Below are 25,816 nucleotides of genomic sequence, written 5' to 3' on the forward strand. Positions count from 1 at the left end.
GAAATCCATAAGCTTTTCTCCTATTAATCTGTCGTGGGTCAGTTGAATTCTCAAGCTCAGTTGAAGAACCAAAGAGAGTAGAGAGAAAATTTGCCTCCCCCGCAGGTGAGCATGTGTGTGCCCTGGGACTTAGTGATCCTACTTCTGAACCTGTTGTTTGGCAGAAACTACATTCCTATTGTTTGGAGATCTTGTTTTTTCTTCCTTTCCTCCAGGGCCGTGGGGGTTGAGGACTTCTTGGGGAGGTGTTGGGACATCAGGAAGGGGGCTGCTGGTCTTTGGGGACATCTCCACACTGCCATCTCAGCAGAGTCATTCGTAGATAGCAGAACTCGAATTTCCGATTTTTCTGGCAGCTGATGGGGAAGGCCTCCGAGGAAAGATGGCATTATCTAATTCCTGTGAGTCAGTCACTATGGCTTATCCTGTCTGTCTCCCTGAGCAGAGGATGGCTGCCTCAGGCCTGCAGCTTCTGGCTCGGAGTGGAAACTCAGGAAATGTTTATGCAACGAAGGAGTGAGCTCCCTCTATGCCGGCCATGGACTCATGCATTCACGCGTACCTGTTGTGTGTCAGAGCTGTGCTAGGCAGGGAGCATCGTCAGTGAACAACAGGTGAGGTCCTGCCCAGCATGTTGCTGGGAAGGCCACATAGGAAGCAGTTAAAGAAATAACCAAAGAAGGTAATTTCAGATGGTGGTAAGTTCTGTGAGCAACTGCAAGACTGGGGACCAAGATAGGGATCCTTTAGTAGCCTGGTGGGGCGGGGGGAGGGGAAGGTGGTACGGGGAAGCCCGCTCTCTGAGCTGAGACCTGCATGGATCAGCCTGGAAAGAGCCAGGGAAGAGAGCACCAGGCAGGGGGACCAGTAGAGGCAAAGGCTCTGAGGTGGGGAAGAGTTTGACCCAGTGGAGAAAGAGTGAGTGACAGCCAGCCTCCTAGGACGTCAGGCTGGATAGGGGTCACAGAGAGCCTGGAGATTGTGAACTTCCATGGTATTTGCTTTCCAAGGATTTTACCCAGGAGAACAGAGGATTAGATTCATAATCCAAATAGCTTTCTTTGGCTCTGCCTTGTGGGAAATCATTGCAGCAGACAGGAGCTAAAGTGAACTCCAGGTCCCAGGGGAGCAGCCGGCAGAGGATCGATGGGTCCAACTACACTAACGTATACCTTTAGGTGCCTGGGAAGAGTAGAGGTCCATGAGGCGCCTGGGTGGCTCAGTTGGTTGAGCTCCAACTCTTGGTTTCTGCTTAGGTCATGATCTCAGGGTCGTGAGATCAGGGGTCTGTGCTTAGCTAGGAGCCTGCTTGAGAGTCTCTCTCTCCCTCTGTCCCTCCCCTGTTTGCGCGCGCGCTCTCTCTCAAATAAATAAATAAATCTTAAAAAGAAGAGTAGAGGTCCAGTGGGGTGAGGGTCACAGTTATGGGTTGAATTGTGTCCTCCCAAAGATATGTTGAAATCCTAGCCCCCTGAAAGATGGAGAGGAGAAGGGGGTTGAGGGAAATTGGAAGGGGAGATGAACCATGAGAGACTATGGACTCTGAAAAAAAATCTGAGGGTTTTGAAGGGGTGGGGGGGTGGAGGGTTGGGGGAACCAGGTGGTGGGTATTAAGGAGGGCACATATTGCATGGGGCACTGGGTGTGGTGCATAAACAATGAATTCTGTTATGCTTAAAAGGGGGAAAAAAAAAGAAATCCTAGCCCCCTGTACCTATGACTGTCACCTTATTCAGAAGTAGGGTCTTTGAAGTTGTAATCAGGTTAAAGTGAGGTCATAGGGCAGGTGCTAAACCAGTATGAGCAGTGTCCTTATAAGTAGAGGAGGTGAGACATAGAATGCCTCATGGCAGAGGCTGGAGGGACGCATATGCAGGCCTTGGGACAAGGGTGGCTGGTGACATCAGAGGCTAAAGGAGAGGCAGAGAAACATTCTCCCCTCAAGGCTTCACAGGAGCACAATCCTGTCAACACCTTGATTTCAGGCTTCTAGCGTCAGGAACTGTAAGAAAATAGATTTCTGTTGTTTTTAGTTCCCTGGTTTGTAGTAGGTGGTTAGGCAGCCCTGGGAAACCAGTATGTCCCTCCGCACTGCCCGGCTGTGATCAGAGTCACCACGGGCGTTCCCAGCTGCTGGGTTTGCAGGTCCCGCTGGCAGGACTCTCCGTGAACTTCTTCCACCTCATACATCCCCCAAATGACCCCAAAGCATTCCCGAGAGCTCTAGTGCATAAGGAAAACCTGGGCGGTCCCCTAAAACAGCACCACTGCCCAGCTTCTGCCTGAGCTCTGCAGGTTCTGGGCATGACAGAACGCCCCATGGCCTATTTTGTGGGACGCCCCATGGCCTATTTTGAGTTTCCATGGGAGCAAGGTGTCACCTAGACCAAGCCTGGCTCTCCCAGCTTCCCAGGGCTGTCTTGCTGTTTTCATTGGCCTTCTCCTCGATGTTAAAAGACAAAAGGAAAAGTTCCAGCTCCTTGCCCTTTCCCTATGCCCCAGGCACTGAGATCTGATCTCTCCCTTAAACAAAGCCCTTCCTTCTCGTCCTCAGCTTAGGAGACACAGTGTTCTGAAAGCAGATCGCTGGGGCCCTGTGGGGGAGCTGCGTTTTTGGATTCCTGCCTTCTCCAAAGCCCGCTTTTGATTTGGCCCCTCCTGCCCCACCTCCAAGCCTTTCATGAAGGAAATTAAATTCTTCTGAACTTTAAGGTCCCCCTTCAGCATGGCTCCCAGTGGGACAGGAGCCACCACCGGCTAGTAACTCTACCCAGTAAGGTGAAGATTTATTCTGGCTCGAGAGTCATAGTTTCATCCAGACACTTGAAAAATAAGTACATGAGCTGGGGAACCAGATGTATCTGGGTTCAAGTCCCGGTTCTGGCAGTTGCTGGCTGTGTGATCTTGAGCAGTGAACTCAACCTGAGTCTGGGTTTCTGCCTTGATGCAGTGGGGACATGGATGTGTATGCGACTAGGTTTGTGGTGAGGATTCTGTAGGAATTCAGTGATTGGAAAATATTCATATTTTTACCTTCAAGAAGTGCCCATTTTACAGATGAGAAGGAGGCCTGAGAGGCCTGTCACCCTTTTGGCTGTGGACCCATGTGGGGTGGGTTTAGTCCAGCTTATGGGTGTAGGCCAGGGTCAGGCTGTGCTGGACAACAAGGTCTCTGCATGCTCTTGGCTCTGGCATGTGTGGGAGGAATCTGAAGGCCACCTTGCACCAACTCAGTGACTTCATCTGACCGCCTCATGGCTGTGGAATTGGGGAAACACCCCAGGCCAGGAGGCAGAGAGGGGCTACTGCCCACGCGTGCATGGGGCCTGGCATCCTTTGGGGGGGAATGACTGTTTCCGCCTCCCCTCTTCTCCCTGCCTCATTTGCTCCTAAACCCAAGAGTCTAGCACAGCTACCAACACTGTACTGACAGGAGAGGAAACTGGATGCCAGAAAGGGAGACCATCTTGCCCAGGGCCACTCAGGGCCTCTGAGGTGAAGACATTTCCTTAGTGGAGGGGGAAGATCAGACTAAAAGGAGGTGGTGACATAAAGAAGGAATGAAAATAATGTCCTCAGTCTATTGTCCAGGAAAGACTTGCCCTTCTTGGCCTAAGCATGAAGTGAAGCCCACCATCTTGGCTCCTTCTCCCCTTTTCAGTCTGGAGACATTAAAAGACACAGGAGTAGGAAAGAGGCCCAGAGGGGCCCCCAAAGGTTGTGGGGAGCAGAGGGGCCGAGGTCCGGAAGAGAGGTGTGGGATCTCCTCATTCTGCTCCCAGGACTTTCTCTTGGTGGCTTTGGTGTCTTGTGTCTCTCTGTACCTCTCTATCTCTTCATCTCTCTTTTGTTTTGTTCTCAGCTCTGTTTTTGAATACTTGAGCAAAAGTGAGAAAAAAAGAGAATCTTCTCCTTGACCAGAGAGTCTAAAGCAGATACATAGTTGGTTTTTTTGGAGGGAGGGTCTTGTGGCGAGGTGGGTAGAAAGGTAGGTGGAGGGGGCGTTAGTGCACCACTTGAACGAGCCCCATGGCAGGTCCCTAGCCCAGAACCAGGAATTGGGAAGGTCCTACAAGGCCAGGAGGAGTTGCTGCAGACCAAGGGAGTCTTTCAGTTCCCGGGACATGCCATGCCTCTCATACCTCGGGGCCTTGGCTGTTCCTCTTGTGTCCCCTGGAAGCCCCTGACCTCGTTAACCCTCATTCTTCAGATCATAGCTTATGTGTCGGGGAGCTTCCTGATGGCTCTTCTTGCTTTGTGGACCTCTTGTGCCCCAGCTCGTCTCTGCTTCCCTCCTCAGCACCCAGCACCTGCTCTGTCATCCCCAGTGACTTATTTCTCTCTTGCTGGGCTGTGCACCCCGAGGACAGGGCCCAAGTCCTGTTCACTGCTCTGTCTCCTGTGCCTGGGATCCTGGTACCCAGTAGTGCCCAGTCGATGCTTGTTGAATGAATGATAACAATTAAGCCATGAGGTTTTGCATTTGGCCAGGAAGGGGTGTGTGTGTGTGTGTGTGTGTGTGTGGTGGGCAGCTGGAGCTGAGGTGCAGAATGTGGAAATTAAAGCTGGTGGAGGGAAAGGAGGGAATGTGTAGGAAAAACTGAGGGGTCCAGCCTACATCCTTCCTTGCAGCCTGAGATCTGCATGGATCCTTTTGTGAGCATGGCCTTCATCCCCACCCTCAAGTAACCTAGCCCCCCACCCCCCAGACTCAGCTGCTGTCTCTCTCTCCCTTCCTTCCTCAATTTATTGGGTACTAATTATATGCTAGGTACTGGGGACATGATGGTGAACCACAAGTCAAACACTGTCTCTCCCTTTCTTCTTGGATAAATCACGGAATTAAGAAATTAGAGCCATGATCAGTGTGGTGGGGAAAGTGCAGAGAGCATAATGGGATTTGCCCGAGTCTGGGCAATTCGGGTGGGGGGAGGGGGTGGTGGTGCCATGGGGTGTCTGAAGGAGCTTTACCCCCTTCTAATCTCTCTGGCCTCTTCCCAGCTATCCCTGGTGATCCTCCAGGCTTAGGAAAACCCATAGCCCTATTCATGCAAACACAGCCCTGAGACAAGCTTGCTCTCGCCACCCCCACCTCAGCTCCTTGCCCTGAGTAGACATTTGAGATCCACTCAGGCAAGACTTCCTAGAAGAAGTGTCAGGGGAGCTAGCATCTTTCATCCTTTCTTTCTCCTGCAGTTTCTTTCCCTCCTAAGCTGGGCTTCCAGCCATAAGGATGGACAGGAGACATTTTAGTCTTGGAAGAGGTGTTTGCAGGACTCTAAGTGATGGCACTGTGACATCACCAAGCAGCATTCTTTCCTCTGGGCAGACTTAATTAATACCTGGGTAACAGGCTGCACGGGTAGGGGTGGACTGGATTTCACCCCTGCTAACCCATCCACCCATTACCTTTGTGCAGTGCCCAGCCTGTGCATCTGTTTGGGGCAGCCCAGGGCATTGAGCTTCTGAACCCAGGTTGGGGAAGCCAAGGGCAGAGAAGGGCTTTCCTTCTCCCCAATGGGAGGCCTCACGGAACAGGAAAAATGCCTTTTCCCTGTTTCCAAAGGTCTCTCTGCCTGCTTTCAAATGCCCCTTTCAGTTGCTGCCAGGACATAGCTCCCCAGCTCCCAGACCTCACCCTCTATCCCTGAGCTTACCCAGGGAAGACATTTCCGGGAACCAGGCCAGGCTATTGTGAGGGTGATGAAGGAGGTGAAGAGGAAAGCTCACCACGAGGGGGAGGATGGCATGTTTATCAGTTTGCTTAGGCCGGGAAGGAGATCACGCAGGAGCTTTCAGATCCAGGGGGTGAACAGATGGAGTCAGAAGGGGAAGCGTGGACCTGAATGACAAAGTCTGTGCTCATGATCGCAGCATGTGTGTTCGTCTCTCTTCCCAGAACCCCCGGGAGTGTGCCCTGCACGTGTGGATTAGGGGGGCCAGTGGGGGCGCTGGGCCCCAGCTGCCCTCAGAGAGGCAGTCAAAGGTGGTGGGCAGAGTGGGGGCCACGGCATGTCAGGGGCAGCGAGAGCCTCCTAACGAGGTCCTCACGCCCCGCCGAGCGGGTGCCGCCGAGCAGCCGCCATCCATCATCGGTGGGGATAATTGTTCAGGGAGCCAGTGGGGCCCAGCCAGATGGGCGCCTTTTGGACTCGGAAAGAATGAACACTCCCTTTCAGGCCATTTATCAAATTTAGCTGGATCTCTCATCTTTTTTTTCCGTTTGTTTCCGTCAAGGAGACTTTTTTCTAATGAAGACAAATGCAGAGCGATGAGTGAGTCGGCAGACACCAGCAGGGTTGGAATACCGGATTCGTTCAGGGAAGTGGGAAACCCAGGTGGTGCTGAGTTTGGAGAGCTGTCTTAGAGCATGTGAGGTGTCCAACCTTCAGGGGGTTCCCCTTGGGCTCTGGGGGGACCCAGGCGGCCCCCTGTCTGCTGGAGCCCTACCTTCTGCTTCCAGATCTGGGGCACCTCAGTTCATCCTAGCGTGCAAGGGGAAATCATGGTCCCATGTGGGAGACAAGGAGCCTGAGGCTCTGAGAGGACAAGCAGGTGGCCTTGACAGGGGTCCCTGGTGGGATTTGAACCCTGTGCTTCCTGCTCCAGAGCCCACCTTCATACCCTCCGGCAGTGCGGTTCACTGGCCAAGGGGTCCAGGTTCTTGAGACTGCCTGGTTCAGGTCTCCACCGCCTACTAGCTGGGTGGCTTTGAGCTCCTGTTTAATCTCGTTCAATCTCTCTGCACCTCTGGTTGTTTGGGTAAGGAAAGTATCCACCTCAGAGAGCAGTGGGAATACTGAATGAGAGAGTCTGGGCCGACGCTGGTGGTCCATTGTGTGCTGTTACGAGTAACGTTTTCCAATAACCAGGATATCATTTAGTATCTGTTTTTAGGATTGGTGGCCTTAGGGGTAGAATCGGGTTCACGTCTGGGGCGTTGGACTTGGGTAGGAACTGCCTGGAACGCCTGGTAGGACTGTCCCCTTCCTGGGGGAGGGACACTGGCTGCTGACTGGGGACTGAGGACGGCGTGCCCCGACCCCTGGTCTCCGTGGGTGGTCAGCTGGGGTCTGAGGTCTGTGAGAGTTGCCGCGCGGGCTGGGATGTCTTTCCCTCTTTGGCCCAGCTCCCAGCACGGGTACCCGGTAATGTTTGTTAATGAGAGGCTGGGGTGGGAGCAAAGGAAGATTTTTGGACAAACGTGCACTTGAGCAGATGAAAGGTGGACGTTTGTACACGTAATGGGTAGGAGTCCTCTCTGAGGGGAGGCTCAGTCCTGCCCTTCATGGCGCTGGGGAAGGAGCCCCACTCACTGCCTTCCACTGTGCTTCTAGAGTTTGGCCTGGAGTTGCCCGGCCTTGTGGAAGTGGTCTGACCCTGGCCTGGCTGCATGGCCCTGGCAAGTCCTTCTGCTTTTTGGGCCTCAGTCTTCCTGACTGTACAATGAGGAGTAGATTGGGCCACATCACCAGGGGGTTTCCAGAGCTGTAACTTTAGAACTCTGAGTAAGCCCTAAGTGTGGGAGGGGGTCCGAGAAGCCCGCAAAGACGGCACTATGACTTTTATAGGACAGGCCAGTGCGTGTCACTGACCTCCCACAGAGGCCAGCTGGGCTCATGCCTCCAGAAACAGCACAGTAGGCATGTGGGGGGTTGGGTGTGGGTGACCCCCAGATAGGGAGCCCCCCAAAGGGCCTGGCCTGCACCTGCTCACAGCCTGTGCTCCCATCGGGCTCCACCACTGAGCAGTGGGGGCAAGTTGTGTTTGCTCCTGACTCAGCATTTTCATCGGCCACAGGGTGTGATATTAATGCCCTCGGTGGCTCAAAGGGAGGGTGTGAGGCATAGAAGAGGACGCAGGTGTGAGAGGATCAAACCCAGAGAGAGACAACAGCATCTTTTGGTCCCAGGCACGATATCATTTAGCTCTTCCAACAGTGTGAGAAGGAGTATTATCTTTGGTTTATAGGAGGCTCAGAAAGGTGCCTTGTCTTGGCCAAGGTCACAGGATATGTGTTTAGGAACCGACTCCAGTCCATCTGACCCCAGAGCCCATGTGCCCATTCACTGTGCTCTGGGACCTTCTCCCTGGGAGGCCTTTCCCCGGAAGGGTGGGAGGAGGGGCTGGGTCCAGGACAGGCCTGGCTGCTGGGCTGGGGCAAGTTCTGACTGGTGGGGGCCTCCAGCTGTGCTGAGGGGGAACCTGAGGCCGGCTGGACCCAGCGGGAAAGGCTGCAGTGATGTTAGTCAGGGGTGAGAGAGGAGAGAGAGGCCGTCTGTGAGCTCTGTCTGCCATTCCTAGGCTAGGCCTTGTCAGGGTCTTTTCTAGGCCGGGGACACCATTCTCCAAGGTGACTCTGCGTGTTTCTATTTCCGGTAGGGCCTAGAGGCTGAGCTCATCCTCCCTGGGGAGGGAGGAGCTAGAAGAGTGTTCCTGAGAGGAGATTGGGTGGGGCCAGGGCGCCAAGCTGTGCTGGGAAGGCCGCTCTGGGCTGCACAGACCATCTACCTGCCCTAACGGCTGGCGACTCATGCTGGCCCTTGCAGGAGGGATGCCCCAGGACATGGACCTGTTAGGATAATGCTGCTGGGGGTGCTGAGGGGAGGCAGGACCTTCCAGACCTGACTGTGCCTGAAACGAAGGAGGTGGGAAGCAGAGGCCAGCACAAGGAGACCCAGGGGTCTTCTCACCCAACACTCATTTTCCACTGGGGGAAACTGAGGTCCAGAAGGCTTCCTCCATGGGGTCCATGATGTGTCTTACTTAAAATTTGAAAAATGTGGAATGGGCAGGGTAGTCAGACAATGTAGAGTCAAGCAGAACCATGAGCCATCGTGGATTAGGGCTCCTGTGGACTGGGGCCCCTGGGTGTGAGGCAACGTGCTCACAGCACAGTGGCATCCTCTCACAGCACCGCCCAGGGGGTGGGGACCAGCCTACCTGACGGGAGGGGCCAAGAGCCAGAGGGGTTCAGTTCCTTGGCACAGTAGGGAAGTGGATGAGCCGGGACCTGGGCAGACTGACTGCACCGCTGGGGTCACAGGCCTGGGTGATGTGGGCTGAGAGCTTGTATGAGACTCCCTGGGAGCCCTGCCTCCCTGCCCCCTATCCAAGATGTCTGGGGGGCCCCAAGAAGAGGACGGCCGAGCCAGCCCCTCCCATGCCCGTTCTCTAAAGCAGACACAGGGGGTCTGTAGACTGCATTTTCAGAAACACTGCATATGCTGTGTATACAAACCCCCAGCTGAGAGCCCAGATGAAGAAGAGGCAGAGTGATGGGACGAGAATTCTAATTCTAACCGAGCACAGTTTATATGTAGCCCACTGTGTGCCCGGCACTGTTGGAAAGACTTTGCGTATATTTTAATTCATTTAATTCTCACTATGAGTCTCGGAGGTAGTGACTCTTGGCCCTAATTTACAGATGGGGAAATGAGTCACAGAAAGCTTCAGCAACTTGTCTGTGGACACTCCTGTGCACGTGGGGAAGGGGCAGCCATGGAGCCCGGATGCGGGGAAGTACAGAGGTATGTGAGTGAGACCAGAAAGCCTGTGACATTGGGCAGCTCCCAGGTCTGTTCCAGAGGTGGAGAGATCAGAAGCCTTTGTCCTAAGCCCCAGCCAGGTTTCTCGATGCAAATCTTGGCTGTGAGCTCAAGGAGGGAGGCCGGGGGGCAGTGCCTGGCCGAGGCCCCATGCAGCGGCTGGTGTGTGGGAGAGATCCTGCCTGTCAGATGCCGTCCCCCTCCCAACGTTCATGGACCCAGCAGGGCCCTTGGGGGCTCTTACCTTCTTCCCATGGACGGCTCCCATGGCACAGAGTGGGCACCAGGCCTAGGTGGGCCTTGGGGGCCAGGTTGGGGATCCTTCTTGCTGGTGCTGATCTCAGGAGCCGGGGCCCAGGGGGTTCCCCGGGCCAGGGCCCCCTGTCCTCTTGCAGCTCATTCTCCTCAGGCACAAAGGAGGCTTTCACAGCTGCTCCTAAGCCCAGAGCTCCTCAGACAGGCTTAGGGTGATTGATCCTGTCAGAGGGACGCGGTGTCTCCAGATGGCTCATAGGTCCTGGGTCCCGGTCACTTCTCACTTCCTGTACCCCTGTCTTCCTCAGGAGGAGAAACTGAGGCATCCAGGGTCGGGGGAGAAGCAAAGCGGTCTTCTCACCATGCAGCCGGCAGCTGGGTATAGTGGGTGGCCTCTGGCTGGCCTAGCAGGCAGGACTTGGCCTTCGCGCCAGCTGGGCACCGATCCGCAGACAGGTCCCGGACAGGGGAGTGGGACAGCCGGGGTGTGCGGCTTGGGGCGGGCTTGTGTGGGGATGTAAACCTCGGGCTGGACAGCCCCGTTAATAATTGATCTTTGAAGACACTTGGGAGCAAGGGCTCTCCCAGAGCAGGGACCGAGAGCAGAGTACTTCATTCACCAGGACGGTAGTCCAGGCCGGGAGCGCTGGTCTGGGCTCCAGATTCCGGATTCCAGGCCGGATTCCAGGCTCAGAGCCAAGTTCTCCGAGTTCCCCCAGCAGTCACCCTCTTCCTCACTTACTACCCCCTTTCCTTCTTTTTATCGCCAGCATGGGACGAGGTTAAGGCCAAAAACCACCTTGGGCTTGAATCCCAGCTCTTTCCTCCCAGTTGTGTGACCTGGGGGCATGATTTGACCTCTGAGGGCCTCAGTTTCTCCATCTGTGTGTGTGCGTGTGTGTTCCTATAATGCTCCTACGGCTGAAAGAGGTAGTTGTGTACAGCTGAAGCCATTGTTCTGTTAAAGCATAAATCAGATGAGGTCATTCCCTGTTTTAGACTCTTTCTCTTGACCCCATACGGTGACTTGTATGAAGCTCTGAGCAGAGGGTTTGGACAACAGCAGTTCTCCAGTGAAGTCAGGTGCTGCTGTGATAATGCTGTTAATGCTACTCATGATGGAACCACTGCCCCTTGGCAAGTCCCAGGGAGCCAGTTTTATTAAGCAGAACACCCTTTCTTAAGAGGTGGCTGGGTCGGGGAACCCTTCCAGCCCTCCCTTTCCTCTAGCCTGGCTAGGAGGTGGTGATGGTGTACGGCACACGATTTATGAAATGGCAGTTGGTGGTAAAGGGTAGGGATGAGGTGTTCTAGATCCAGTTTTGCCCATAGAATGAAATTCCCCATGGTCCAAAGTTCCGTCCCATCAAGTCTCGCTTGCCTCTCAGACCTCATTTCCCATTCCCTTCTGTCCCTGACAATTCCCGGATCATACCACCCTCCTCCTCACCCCAGGGCCCTTGCAGACGCTACTCTCTCTGCCTAGAATGGTTCCCATCTCTTTCCCTTGACTCCATTTTTTAATCTTGCATAATTCTTTCCTTTTATCCATCAGGGCCCATTATCACCTCCTCTGAGAAGCCTGCCCTGACTCTCTAGGCAGACTAGCCTCCTGAGATCTCTATTACTTTTTTCATAGCATTTACCAGCAACTGGAAGGATATTATCTCTGTGTTTATTGTTCAGCTCCTGTACCTGAATGGCAGCTCCACAAAGGCTGGGACCTGGTCTGTCTCATTCATCAGTTTATCCCCTGGGTCTAAAATAGAGCTTAGCACATTGCAGTTACTCAACAAATATTGGTGGAGTGGGTGAGTACAGGATGGGGGATGAAATGAAATAGTCTAAGTAGACAGAGTGTCTAACACAGCCCTAGCTCCTTGCAAGAGCTCCCTGCATGGCAAGTATTCGTCCTGTCCCCTCTGGGCAAGCAAAATTGTGGCTTCTTCCTTTGCTCCTTCTTCTGGGTCCAGTCCCTGGCTCAGCACCCCCCACCCCCCATTCCCTTTCTCCCTGTTTCATTCATGGCTGGGGTACAGCTTCTGAGTTCCTGCCTTAAGGAGAGCAGCTGCAAAATTGTAAAGGGCACTGACTAAATTGGCTGTCAGCCAGAGCAGTAAAAATGCCATAAGTCAACCCTGAAGATCAACCCCCTTTGGCGGCCATCCCATAATTATCCACCAGCTTGGCTCTTGGTGGGATGGGAGGAGAGAAAAGGAATTTTCCCCATTTATTAATTGTTCCCCATCTGCTTGGAGTCCTGCTGTAATATGACTTATGAGCTGCACTGAAAGCCTGGTTGACTGGAGGCCTCAATGGGCTGAAGGTCCGAAGCCGGCTCCTGGCACACGAATCGGACCCCAGGCCACGGGCAGGAAGGGGGCGTGGTGGCCCCAGGCACAGCTTCTAGCCGGTCTTTCTCCATCTGTGACATCAACACCTGCTCTTTCTTGACCCACAATCTTGTAAGAGGAAGCAAGGCTTACAGAACGGGGGAAGGTTTTGAGAACGTTGACTCAGAGGTTCTGAGCAACTTTCAAACGTCTTTAGAGGCATTCAGGTGGAAGTGGAGGAGGAAGCAGAGGAGGGCTGGGTGTGGGAGAGGAAGGGCACAAGGAGGAGGAGAGGGAGGAAAACATTGTTCACTCCTGAGTAGTTTCAGGGTAAGTATTTCTAAAGGGTTTGTTTCTTGTAGTGCTGTAGATAGGCTGGGATTCCAACCCTTAATCTGAGGCTTCTTAGCTGTGTGACTTTGGACAGGTCCTTTGGCCTCTCTGAGCCTCATTCTTCTCAGTGTAAAAGGAGATAACAAAGGGCCCCACCACATGGGGCTGTGAGAATGAAATTCATATAAACCCCTGCACAGAGCATACAACAGCAATTCCACCTAGAAGTTAGGTGCTGCTGTTATGATGCTGTTAATAATGCAATAGTAAGTCCACCGCCTATCGGTAAGTCCCAGGCATGCTGTCCAAGCACAGCACCTTTCCCCAAACAGGGCAGGCAGGGGTAATCTTGCTACATTTCCCTTTCTATCTTGGGCTGCCACCTACTGGTGAGGACAGGAATTACAGCTGCAGGAAAGCCCCACAGGGGCTAAGGAAACAGACATATCACACACCCCCCTTTGCCCTCTCCATCCTCGGTCCTGGGAGAGAGGAGTGGTGTGCTGGTGGCGGAGAGGATAGGGAAAATAGGAGGCCCAAGATCGAGGCCTATGAGTAGCCTGCAGAGACTCCTGAAGTCTTGTCCACCCTGATGATGAGAAAAATCCATCAAGTCTTGTCTGGTTTACTTCCCGGATATCCCTGGCACTAGTCCTCTTTTTTCCATCCCCATGTCATCTCCTGGTACAGGCTACCACTCTGGCGATGCAGCAGCCTACTCGCAGGCCTCCCTTTCTCCACTCCCTTCTCCATATAGCAGCCAGGAGGAGTTTTCAAAAACTGCAAATCTGATGGGGTCGTTCCCCAACTTCAATCTCTCCCCATGTCCCCACAGCCCCTGGACAAGGTCTGAGCCCCTGCACCCAGCCTCCAGGACCCTTAAGCCTGTCACTCCTTCCCGTTTAGTCCTTGTTACCTGCCTCTGCCCCTCCGGCTTGCAGGCCTGGTTCATGCTGCTCCCTGGCCTGGCCTCCCTTCCCTCTAGGCCTGGTGAACTCCTGTGCCTTCTGCAGGCTTAGTGTGGATGCTGCTTCCTCCAGGATGCCTTCCTTGATCCTGCAGTAACCCCCCACCCCCGACCTGAACATAACCCTTATCAAGTTCTACTGCCTCTTGATCTGGGTACTCCTGGACTATGAGCAGGGACTGTGTCTGGTTTTCTTCACCGTGGTGTCCCCAGTGCCTACCCAGTTCTTGACGTGTAGCAGGTGAGTTACGACTGAATAGGAAACAGTCTCATAAGGGGACTACAGACCTAAATCTCCCTGCCATTTTCCTGGACTGTCTTGCCGAATCCTGAGCTGACTGGGGGCGGGGTTCTCCATAGTGGCCACAGTGCCCTGACAGTGGTGTTGAGAATCTGATGGGCATTTGCTGTTTTTGCGATGCCCACCCTGGGGCGGACCTACAAGAGGCCGGCTCTAAAATGCCATGTCCTGGGTAGGTTGGCATTATTAACATTAATAATAATTTACATCAGGCTGGGAGCTGGCCTCAAAGTGTCCCTTTGCTTGGTTGTGTTCCTTTCCCTAGCCTCCCCCACCACTACCCTACCTGCGTCCTTAATAAATCACCTGCATGAGAACACTCACCTGCCAGTCGGCTTCTGGGATCCACCCTGAGAAAGGCAGCATGTAAGAGGCTGATGTAAGCCTTGCTTTCCTCCAAAAGATTGTGGGTCAAGAAGGAGCAGGTGTTTATGTCCATTTTGCAGATGAAGAGAAAGGGGCTACAAGCTGTGCCCAGGGCCACCCAGTGATTTAAATAAATAAACAGTGGATTTACTATTACATTATTAACCTTACTAACATTAGTAACTGATGGTAATTTGGGCTCCCTTCCAGCAGGTGATGTGCCAACTGAGGCCTGCCCCTGGGTGAGGAGAGGAGGCACGAGGGGGCATGACCTTTGGTCCCTGTGGTCTCAGCCTCCTGTCTTTTCCCCCATCTTGCATGCAACAGCAGGGGCCTCTCCCACAGGCCTCGTGTGGCAGCGGCAAGTCCGGCTCCCTCTTGCTAAACCTTTCCTCATGGTGAACTGACCCTCTTTATGACAATTCCTGCACACCAGGTGGTCATGTCTCCTCATCCAGGCCCATCCGGCTGTCCATGGTCACTGCCTCTCCCAGGGTACCTATGTATATATATATATATGTATTTATATATATACACGTGTGTGTGTATAAAATTTTTCCTCTTTTTTGACAACTTTTACTGATGTGGATATTTTATCATATTTCATGCCCATGAGCCCCTGAGAGATGGACAGAATCCTCCATTTCTCACAGGGGCGCTCTGGCTCAGAGAGGGGACATCTGCTCACCCAGCTAGCCAGTGGAAAGCCAGTGCTCAGACCCAGGCTGGGCTTTCCCTCCACCACACTGCCTGCAACAGAGTAGAACAAGAAGTCATCCGAAATATAATGACACTAAATTCATATCTTTCGATAGTTACCCTGAATGTAAATGGGCTAAATGCCCCAATGAAAAGACACAGGGTATCAGAATGGATAAAAAACCAAGACCCATCCATATGCTGTCTACAAGAGACTCATTTTAGACCCAAAGATACCTCCAGATTTAAAGTGAGGGGGTAGAAAACAATTTATGCTAATGGACAGCAAAAGAAAGCTGGGGTGGTAATCCTTGTATCAGACAAATTAGCTTTTAAACCAAAGACTATAAAAGGAAATGAGGAAGGACAATATATTTAAAGGGTCTATTCAACAAGAACAATTATAAATATTTATGCCCATAAATGGAAGCAGCCAATTAATAACAAAATCAAAGAAACACATCAACAATAATACAATAATAGTAATGGACTTTAACACCCTCCCCTCATTGAAATGGACAGATCATCCAAGCAAAAGACTAACAAGGAAGTAAAGGCTTTAAATGACACACTGGACCAAATGGACATCACTGATATATTCAGAACATTCTACCCCAAAGCAACAGAATACACATTCTTCTCTAGTGCACATGGAACATTCTCCAGAATAGATTACATCCTGGGTCACAAATCAGGTCTCAGCTGGTACCAAAAGACTGGGATCATTCCCTGCATATTTTCAGACTACAATGCTCTGAAACTAGAACTGAACCACAAGAGGAAAGTTGGAAAGAGCTCAAATATATGGAGGCTAAAGAGCATCCTACTAAAGAATGAATGAGTCTATCAGGAAATTAAAGGAGAATTAAAAAAATTCATGGAAAGGAATGAAAATGAAAAACACAACTGTTCAAAATCCTTGGGATGCAGCAAAGGTGGTCCTGAGAGGAATGTATATAGCAATGCAAGCCTTTCTCAAGAAACAATAAAGGTCTCAAGTACACAACCTAACCCTACACCTAAAGGAGCTGGAGAAAGAACAACAAAGAAAGCCTAAACCCAGCTGAAGAAAAATAATAAAGATCAGAGCAGAAATCAATGAAATGGAAACCAAAAGAGCAGTAGAACAGATCAACGAAACTAGGAGCTGGTTCTTTGAAAGAATAAATAAGATTGATAAAGACAAATAAGATTGATAAACCCTTGGCCAGGGTTTTGATAAAACCCTTGTTTTATCAAAAACAAAAGAGAAAGGACCCAAATTAATAAAATCATGAATGAAAGAGATCACAACCAGCACCAAAGAAATACAAACAATTAAAGGACATATTATGAGTGACTATATGTCAGCAAATCAGACAATCTGGAAGAAACAGATGCATTCCTAGAAATGTATAAACTAGCAAAACTGAACTAGGACAAAATAGAAAACTGAACAGACCCATAACCAGCAAGGAATTTGAAGCAGTAATCAAAAATCTCCCAATAAACAAGAGCCCACCAGAGGAATCCTACCAAACATTTAAAGAATCCTCTTCTCCTGAAACTGTTCCAAAAAACAGAAATGGAAGAAAAACTTCCAAACTCATTTTATGAGGTCAGCCTTACCTTGATGCCAAACCCAAAAACCCCATCAAAAAGGAGAATTACAGACCAATATCCCTAATGAACATGGATGCAAAAATTCTTACCAAAATACTAGCCAACAGGATCCAACAGTACATTAAAAGGATTAGTCACGGTGCACCTGGGTGGCTCAGTGGGTTAAAGCCTCTGCCTTCAGCTCAGGTCATGATCTCAGGGTCCTGGGTTTGAGCCCCATGTCGGGCTCTCTGCTCAGCAGGGAGCCTGCTTCCTCCTCTCTCTCTGCCTGCCTCTCTGCCTACTTGTGATTTCTGTCTCTCAAATAAATAAAATCTTAAAAAAAAAAAAAAGATTAGTCACCATGACAAAGAAGGATTTATTCCTGGGCTGCAAGGTTGGTTCAACATCTGCAAATCAGTCTTTCATTAATGTAATGTATCACACTGAAAGAACAAGAACCATAAGATCCTCTCAATGGATGCAGAAAAAACATTTGACAAAGTACAGCACTCTTTCTTAAAACTCTTCACAGTATAGGGATAGAGGGTACATACCTCAGTATCATAAAAGGCATCTATGAAAAGCCCACGGCAAATATCCTCAATGGGGAAAACTGAGAGCTTTCCCCCTAAGGTCAGGAACATGGCAGGGATGTCCAATATTACCACTGCTATTCAACATAGTACAGGAAGTCCTAGCCTCAGCAATTAGACAACAAAAAGAAATAAAAGGCATCCAAATCAGAAATAAAATGCATCCAAATCAGCAAAGAAGAAATCAAACTCTTACTCTTTGCAGATGATATGATACTTTAGGTGGAAAACCCTAAGTCTCCACTCCAGAACTTCTAGAACTCATACAGGAATTCAGTAAAGTGGCAGGATATAAAATCAATGCACAGAAGTCAGTTGCATTTCTATACACCAACAAGACAGAAGAAAGAAATTAAGGAGTCAATCCCATTTATAATTGCACCCAAAACCCTAAGATACCTAGGAATAAATCTAACCAAAGAGGCAAAAAACCTGTACTCAGAAAACTACAGAGGGAAATACAAATCAAAACCACAATGAGATACTACCTCACACCAGTCAGAATGGCTAAAATTAACAAGTCAGGAAACGACAGATGTTGGCGAGGATACGGAGAAAGGGGAACCCTCCTACACTGTTGGTGGGAATGCAAGCTGGTGCAGCCACTCTGGAAAACAGGATGGAGTTTCCTCAAAAAGTTGAAAATAGAGCTACCCCATGACTATCCCATGACCCACCAATCGTACTATTGGGTATTTACCCCAAAATACAAATGTAGTGATCTGAAGGGGCACCTGCACCCCTATGTTTATAGCAGCAGTGTCCACAATAGCGAAACTATGGGAAGAACTTAGATGTCCATCAACAGATGAATGATGGTATATATAATAGAAAGGAATACTATGCAGCCATGAAAAGCCTGAAATCTTGCCATTTGCAACAACGTAGTTGGAACTAGAGGGTATTATGCTATGCAAAATAAGTCAGAGAATGACAACTATCATGTGATCTCACTGATATGAGGAATTTGAGAAACAAGACAGAGGATCTCAGGGGAAGGGAGGGAAAAATGAAACAAGATGAAACCAGAGAGGGAGACAAACCATAAGACACTCTTAATCTCAGGAAACAAACTGAGGGTTATAGGAAGGGAGGGGGGTGGGAGGGATGGGGTGGCTGGGTGATGGACATTGGGTAGGGTACCTGCTATGCTGAGTGCTGTGAATTGTGTAAGACTGATGAATCACACACCTGTTCCCTTGAAACAAACACATGATATGTTAATAAAAATTAAAAAAAAATTTAAAAAGCTATTTCATGGTCAAAAAAAAAAAAAAGGAAACTATAGAGTACTCATGAAAGAAATTGAGGAACACATAAAGAAATGGAAAAACATCCCATGCTTATGGATTAGATAACAGATATTGTTAAAATGTCTATGCTATCTAGAGCAAACTACACATTCAATGCAATCCCTATCAAAATACTATCAACATTTTTCAAAGAAATTGAACAAATAATCATAAAAGTTGTATGGAACCCGAATAGACCCTGAATAGCCAGAGAAATGTTGAAAAAGAAAACCAAAGTTTGTGGCATCACAATTCTGGACTTCAAGCTCTATTACAAAGCTGCAATCATCAAGACAGTATGGTACTGGCACAAAAACAGACACATAGATCAATGGAATAGAATAGAGAGCCCAGTCAGGTCATGATCCCGGGGTCCTGGGATAGAGCCCTGCATCGGGCTCTCTGCTCAGCAGGGAGCCTGCTTCCTCCTTTCTCTCTCTGCCTGCCTCTCTACCTACTTGTGATCTCTCTGTCAAATAAATAAATAAACATTAAAAAAAAAGAAGAGAGAGCCCAGAGATGGACCCTGAACTCTATGGTCAACTAATCTTCAACAAAGCAGGGAAGAATATTCAATAGAAAAAAGTCTCTTCAACAAATGGTGTTGGGAAAATTGGACAGCCACATGCAGAAGAATGAAACTAGACCATTTCCTTAAACCACACACAAAAATAGACTCAAAATGGATGAAAGACCTCAATGTGAGAAAGGAATCCATCAAAATCCTTGAGGAGAACACAGACAGCAACCTCTTCGACCTTAGCTGCAGCAACTTCTTCCTAGAAACACAGCCAAAGGCAAGGGAATCAAGGGCATAAATGAACTATTGGGATTTCATCAAGATCCAAAGCTTTTGCACAGCAAAGGAAACAGTCAACAAAACCAAAAGACAACTGACAAAGTGGGAGAAGATATTTACAAATGACATATTAAAGGGCTAGTATCCAAAATTCATAAAGAACTTCTCAAACTTACCACCTGAAGAACACATAATCCAATCAAGAAATGGGAAGAAGATATCAACAGACATTTTTCCAAAGAAGACATACAAATGGCCAATAGACAAGTGAAAAAATGCTCAACATCACCTGGCATCAGGGAAATACAAATCAAAACCACAGTGAGATACCACCTCACACCAGTCAGAATGGCTAAAATTAACCAGTCAGGAAACGACAGATGTTGGTGAGGATGCAGAGAAAGGGGAGCCCTCCTACACTGTTGGTGGGAATACAAGCTGGTGCAGCCGCTCCAGTATGGAGGTTCATCAGTAAGTTGAAAATAGAGCTACCTTATGACCCAGCAATTGGGGTATTTGCCCCAAAGATACAAATGTAGTGATCTGAAGGGGCACCTGCACCCCAACGTTTATAGCAGCAATGTCCACAATAGCCAAACTGTGGAAAGAGCCTAGATGTCCATCCACAGATGAATGGAGAAAAAAGACTTGGTATATATATATAAATATATATATATTTATATATATATAAATATATATATTTTTATATATATAAATATAAATATATATATATACACCAAGTCTATAATATATATATTATATATATATATATAATGGAATACTGTGCAGCCATCAGAAAGCCTGAAATCTTGCCATTTGCAATGACGCACTTGGAACTAGAGGGTATTATGCTAAATGAAATAAGTCAATCAGAGAAAAACAACTATCATATGATCTCACCGATACGAGGAATTTGAGAAACAAGACAGAGGATCACAGAGGAAGGAGGGAAAAATGAAACAAGACGAAACCAGAGAGGGAGACAAACCATAAGAGACTCAATATTCAGAAACAAAATGAGGGGTGCTGGAGTGGAGGGAGTGTTGTGAGGGATGGGTGGCTGGGTGGTAGACGTTGGGTAGGGTACCTGCTATGGTGAGTGCTGTGAATTGTGTAAGACTGATGAATCACAGACCTGTCCCCCTGAAATAATACATTATATGTTAATTTTTAAAAAAGATGTAAGTCAGTCAAGAGAAAAGGAGTGGCACCATCAGGGTCCAGGGCCTGCAGAAAGGCCCCATTCAGTCCCAGGGACTGGGGAAGGAGGCAGCCCTGTGCTCAGGAGTTCCCATCAGTCCCAGTGCTGGCAGCTCCCCAGCAGTGACAGGGTGGTGCGTAAGCAGCTCAGCTCCCTCCCCCTGGCTCAGAGATCTCTGATGTGAGTACTCACAGATTCCCAGGAGGCCTCTAGGAACTAGGCTCCCCTCACCCACAGCCCTAAAACAGTCAACAACATGGCCTCTACTGGCCGTCTTCCCTTCCCCATCTTACTTCCCCACCCCATTGGTGTTTTCCAGAATCACTTCCTGAGTAAATCTCAGGGGCTGCTCCTGGGGAACCACTCCAAGACGAAGGCAGCCACGACCTCCCTGAAGCCTGCCCGAGAGCCTGCCTCTTCCTCCCAGCCTTCCTCAGACGGTGCCTGCCTCCCCTTCTCTGGGTCTGGAGCCTCCAGCTCTCATCAAGCAGCACGGGAAGACAACATGCTCGGTGTCCTCTCCTCTGGTTCTGCTTCTGTGGGTCTTACTCTCACACTGGGAGCCAAGGAGTCATTCATTCACCTTCCGCGAAATCCCTAGGAAATCAACCTGTCTTCCAGCAGCCTAACCTGGGACCCAAAGCTGTCACTGACCTGTTCCCGCTTGTGCCCGAGCCAACCTGGCCTGGGTCAGCTTGATCCCAGGGAGAAATGCAGCACATGGGAAGGTCAGAAAGTTCATTCAAAATCAGCGAAAATAAAATTTAATGGTGGGCCGCAGGTGCGGGCAGTCTGTCCTTCCTTGGGAGTGACCGCCGGCCATGTTGAGGGAAAGCACACCGTTCCTTCTTCCTGCAGAGAGGCTCCGGATGCTGGCAACCTTGGCTGGGCTGCCACAGCCCCTGGGAGGGCGCTGCTTCTGAAGAGAGGAGGTGTGCAGTGGGCTCGGACTCCCTCCCCCCTGGGGGGAACTTTCCACAGGCCACCTGGCTTCCTTCTTGCAGCCGCAGCTGGCGCTGACTCTAGGACAGCGAGGGGGTTTCTTCAGTCCTGCAGCTGCCCTAAGATACCTTCTGGGGAACACAGCCCTCCAGCTCCAGCAGCTCCGGCCAGCCCTCATATTTGTTTGTGTCTGGGTTGTTCTTTAACAACTAGAGAGAGAAGAGAAATGTGGACCATGGGGGAGGCTGTTCAAGATTCACACCCAAGTTTTCACTGTGCTTTAAGACCTCCTGCGTTTGCTCACTTCACCCTATCATATGATCTCACCGAACGAGGTGAGATGGTGGTGGGGTCGGATAGGACCAGCCCATTTCACAGGTGGGGAAACGGGCACAGAGGGACAGCAACATGCTGAAGGTTTTACAGAGGAGGTCAGAGCTCAGTCCTTGCCCGTCATGCCCTGGGGAGGGGGGTACCAAGCACTGGGGGAAGGCTGCAGAGTGTTAGCTCCTCTGCCAAATTCTCCATCAGCCTCTCTAGGACACCCCAAACCACCACCACAACAATGAAAAGAGCACTTGCTCTATGCCAGGTGCAAAGTGCCTTAAGTATTTATTCCTTACAAGAGCCCTAAGAAGGCCCATACCATGACCATTCCTTTCTGCAGATGGGGAACCTGAGGCACAGAGGGCCAAAGTTACCCCAGGGGCAGAACCACTGTGTAATGTTAGTGTTAATAATAAATATAGAGAGAATAAAATCAGTTAAAACTGTGTTTAAAGTGCCTACGCTTAGTTTTTAGAGGAAAAAAATGTAAATAGCAAAACCTACCAGTGGAATAATTGTAGCTAACCCTTAGGGATAGAAGAAATTCTAGATGCTGCATCTCTAAAACCCAGAGCTCCATGTATGGGAACAAAGGACCTAATGGTTTCCATCACATCGTGTGCCTGGGCCTTCTCCCTGTGCTCAGAGCATGGGGATGGGAACCTCCGTGGAGGCCGGCAGACCTGGATGAGAGCTATACCGCATCAGGTCCAGACAAGCCGGCTAAAACCTCTGCTCTGCTCCAGACCCTCAAATGGTGGGGTGAGAATTGTACCTGCTTCATTGCGGAATTAAAAGCGGTGCTGCAGGTAACTTGCTCAGCTGAGCCTGCACACAGTCAGTGCTGGCTGAATGCTAGTGTTTCTTATGTCTCCAAACGCTCTTCTCTGCTTAAGCCCTCCATGGCTCCCCACTGCCTTCAGGATAGCGTCCAGTCTCCTCAGTAGTCCTATGATGTGTCTGATGACTCTTAGCTGCCTGCCTTGGGAACTGGGCAGAGCTGAACATTCTCACCACCAGACTGCGGGCTACCTCAGGCCCGGGAAGATCTGGCTGGTACTTCCACATTTGGGAATTAGTCTGAGTGGGGACGCACAGAGAGGGGACAGGGAGAGAAGGTACAGCATTTCCCTGGAGGCTCCCACCCCTTCACGGACTCCCCTTTCCTCCCCTGAGCACCCCTGAGACTCCAGACCCTGCTTGGGGCCTGGGTGGTGGCTGTGGGGCCACAAGCCATGGACCACGCCTGACCCCTCCCATGGACTCAGGCAGGTTCTCCTGCATCCTCCTTTTAAAAAAGACATTATTCACCTATTTGACAGAGAGAGAAAGAAACAAGAGAGGGAACACAAGCAGGGGGAGTGGGAGAGGAAGAAGCAGGCTTCCGCTAAGCAGGGAGCCCATTGCGGCGCTTGATCCCAGGACCCTGGGATCATGACCTGAGCCAAAGACAGATGCCCAAAGAGTGAACTACCCGGGTGCTCCCTCTGTCCTCCTCTTGATGTAAATTTATCCTCTCTATCCTAATCTATCCTTAGAAGGGGACAGCTTCCCTGGTCTAAACTTCTCCCCTCTGGTGGGGAGGCCTGAGGCCTGGGGCTGGGGAGTGAAGAGACAGAGGGGCTGGGCTTAGGTTTCCATTGGGACCAGAAGCCAGACATCCTGCCCCCTGCTCTGCCCATCATGCAGGCTTCATCCCTACATTCCTTTCTCTTTTTCCCATTCCTCACTTCCCTCATCCTTTTCTTTTCCTTCTCCTTTCTGGTACTTACCCATTTATAGAGGACCCAACTCCTTGCAAAATGGTCAAGTCCACTTCCTGCTAGGGGATTAGCCAGTTGGGCCACCCTTACCTCTGAGGTCCCCACAGTGTCCTCCCCAGCCACCCCAGTCCTTGTCCATCCATCCTTGGCACCTTACCCCCACCTGCCTTACTGAGATGAAGAGGCCACCAGGAACTCACCTGCTCAAAAGGGCTTTTATCCCTGAGGTCTTTGGCCCCTAAGAAGACCCAGCTATCTCTGAAGCCCAGCTGCTTTGCATAGGAACTGCCCAAGTTGGTGAGGAGCTTCCTGGTCTCATCATTCATTCTGCAGAGGACCAGAAAGGACAGTGAGGTGGAGGGGTGGGAGAAGAGGCAGGTTCTCAAGCACTTGGCCTCCCCTCTGCCCTCTGATGCAGCCGCCGTGCTGGGCAGAGCTGCATTCAGGGGGACTAGGGCCGAGTGGCTATGAGTACGGTTTTGCATCTGTTTACAAATATACATGTTTATCTGGAAAATATGGACCATCAAAGAGGAACTAAAAATTACAGTCTCACCTCACTTGACATAATCATTGTAACACTTTCACGATATTTCCTTAATATCTTTTTTCCCCATGCCTGTGGTGGTCATACCAATGCATTTATAATCTGTTTTTTTCCCCACTTAATACTAAAGGGTGAGCATTGTTCCACATCCTTAAATTTTCTACTTCATCATTTTTCATGAGGGTCCTCTTCTATGCACATATAATGTCATATCAACATGTGTCATAATTTCTGCAACTACTTGGTCTCTGTTGGACACAGCCACTGCATCCAGTTTTCCAAAGCTGTAACTGAGGCTATGATGGGGAACACGTCTTTGTGCACTGGTCTGGTTATTTCCCTAGGAGAAGCTGCCAGAAGACAGAGCCAGAGGGGGAGTGGGGAAAAGGCACTTAGGGCTTGGAAGCCTTTGGCTCACTTCAACCCACAGCTGGCCAGGTGGAGGTTTCCACTTACTTGGTTCCTGGGTCATCATAGGAGGCCGCTAGCACCAGTGTGCCCTCTGGGATTTCTTTAAGGAACTTTACCAGGAGCGTAACATCTGTGGGAGAAAGGAAAGTGGGGTGCTGGTCATTCTCGTTCTCTGCTCCTGCCCTGAAGATCCGCGAGTGGCTGGGGGCAGGTTGACACAGAGTTCCATCTGAAGCTCAGGGCCAGTGGGAGGGGACACCTTGGGTGAAGCTCCCTGTAGCCCTTGTCCAGGGGAGAGCAAAGTGCCTGGAGCAAGGGCACCCTCATTCAGGTGATCAGGGGTGGACCCTGGAATTCGAAAGTTCCACAGGCGATCCTGACGAGCAGCCAGGGGTGAGAGGCATTGTTTTAAAGGCCCTTGGGGACCTGTACCTAAGGAATGGAGTGCAGTCATCGCTCAGGAACTCTGAGCTTTCTGTATACCCCCTGCCACCTCCTTCTATGCTGGTTAAGAGCCTAACTTGTCTGTGCTGAATTTAGAGGACAGATAAACCCACTGCACCACAGACAACTCAGGTCACTGAGATAGAGTATCTGTGTCCTCCAGTTCTCCAGCTTAGAACAAGCAGAAAGCCTCCTTTTCCATCTTTAATACCTTCCTGCATTTGCAAAATCTCTACACTTATCAGAGAGCAGGCCTAGGTGCAGCACCTGGTCGGGGGGAGGGGGAGGCATTGGCACCCAGCGTCCTTCAAGGACATGGATTTGTTTCCATTGTGCTTATTTTTATAGTCACCTTTCCTACATAAAAACTGGTAACTTAGGGCAGGGATAGATACATAAACATAAATGTAAATGTATCTTTTAAGATAGATTTAGGTTAAAAGAAGTGAAGTGATTCAAAAGAAAATACTAGATTCAGATAGTACTCTGGATATGGTGTAATTTATGTGTGTGGGGCTCTTGAACAGGAAGCCCATACTTGAGGAACTATAGGCAAGATTTGCCTAGTGGGAGAAGTAGGGTCGCATGAGGATGATTCGTAGCCTCGCCTACAGCATTTTTGTAAACAGCAAATGTGATAATGACTCTAGGCATATAGAAAATGCACTATAATGGAGCTGTAATTATCAGCAGGATAGCAACATAATTTTGGGGGCCCAGTGCAAATCAAAATGTGTCTCCTTTTGTTAAAAAATTAAGAATTTCAAGGCAGTGAAGGCAGAGCATCAGACAAAACCTAAGTTTGCTCTAAGCCAAGGGCTGCATGGCTGCCCTACTCACAGGCCCATGCCCATGAAGGTGAGCCAGTTCTTAGCATTCCCCAGGGATCCCTTGGACTTAGGGGAAGAAACAAATTCTGAAAGCAAGGCCAGTTGCCAGTCAGCTTAGTAACATAGAGGCCTGTAGTCCGTGACTACAGCAGCTCTGTTAGTGAAATGGCCCTTGATATCTTGAGACAAAAGAGGGAACTCTGAAAATTTGTTGGAGCCATTAGTTCCAGATATCAAGATCTGTTACTGTCTGGGATGGACAGTAATGTTTAGGGGGAAAA

The 25,816-nt window shown here is 49.9% G+C and overlaps 2 protein-coding genes and 1 long non-coding RNA gene across 5 annotated transcripts in view; 1 reads left to right on the forward strand and 2 right to left on the reverse strand.

The window, feature by feature from the left end:
• FAM107A (family with sequence similarity 107 member A) overlaps positions 1-10,490 on the reverse strand; it is a 52,123-nt gene extending 41,633 nt beyond the window's left edge. The window contains exon 1 of the mRNA XM_045990716.1: positions 9,793-10,490. Coding sequence (XP_045846672.1) covers positions 9,793-9,816 — 24 coding nt within the window. The 5' untranslated portion in view covers positions 9,817-10,490. The remainder of the gene's footprint in view (positions 1-9,792) is intronic.
• On the forward strand, positions 9,432-21,384 carry LOC123932495. The gene is made up of 2 exons (XR_006816444.1): positions 9,432-9,530; positions 20,591-21,384. It is a non-coding gene; the product is annotated as an uncharacterized LOC123932495 (long non-coding RNA).
• FAM3D (FAM3 metabolism regulating signaling molecule D) overlaps positions 21,009-25,816 on the reverse strand; it is a 35,496-nt gene continuing 30,688 nt past the window's right edge. For all 3 annotated transcript variants that reach the window (XM_045990713.1, XM_045990715.1, XM_045990714.1), the window contains exons 8-10: positions 24,307-24,391; positions 23,504-23,630; positions 21,009-21,422 (exon numbers count right to left, since the gene is read on the reverse strand). In XM_045990713.1, the coding sequence (XP_045846669.1) occupies positions 21,333-21,422; positions 23,504-23,630; positions 24,307-24,391 (302 nt within the window). In that variant the 3' untranslated portion in view covers positions 21,009-21,332. The remainder of the gene's footprint in view (positions 21,423-23,503; positions 23,631-24,306; positions 24,392-25,816) is intronic.

This window comes from Meles meles, chromosome 20 (assembly GCF_922984935.1).
Source record: "Meles meles chromosome 20, mMelMel3.1 paternal haplotype, whole genome shotgun sequence".
Taxonomy (NCBI): Eukaryota; Metazoa; Chordata; class Mammalia; order Carnivora; family Mustelidae; genus Meles; species Meles meles.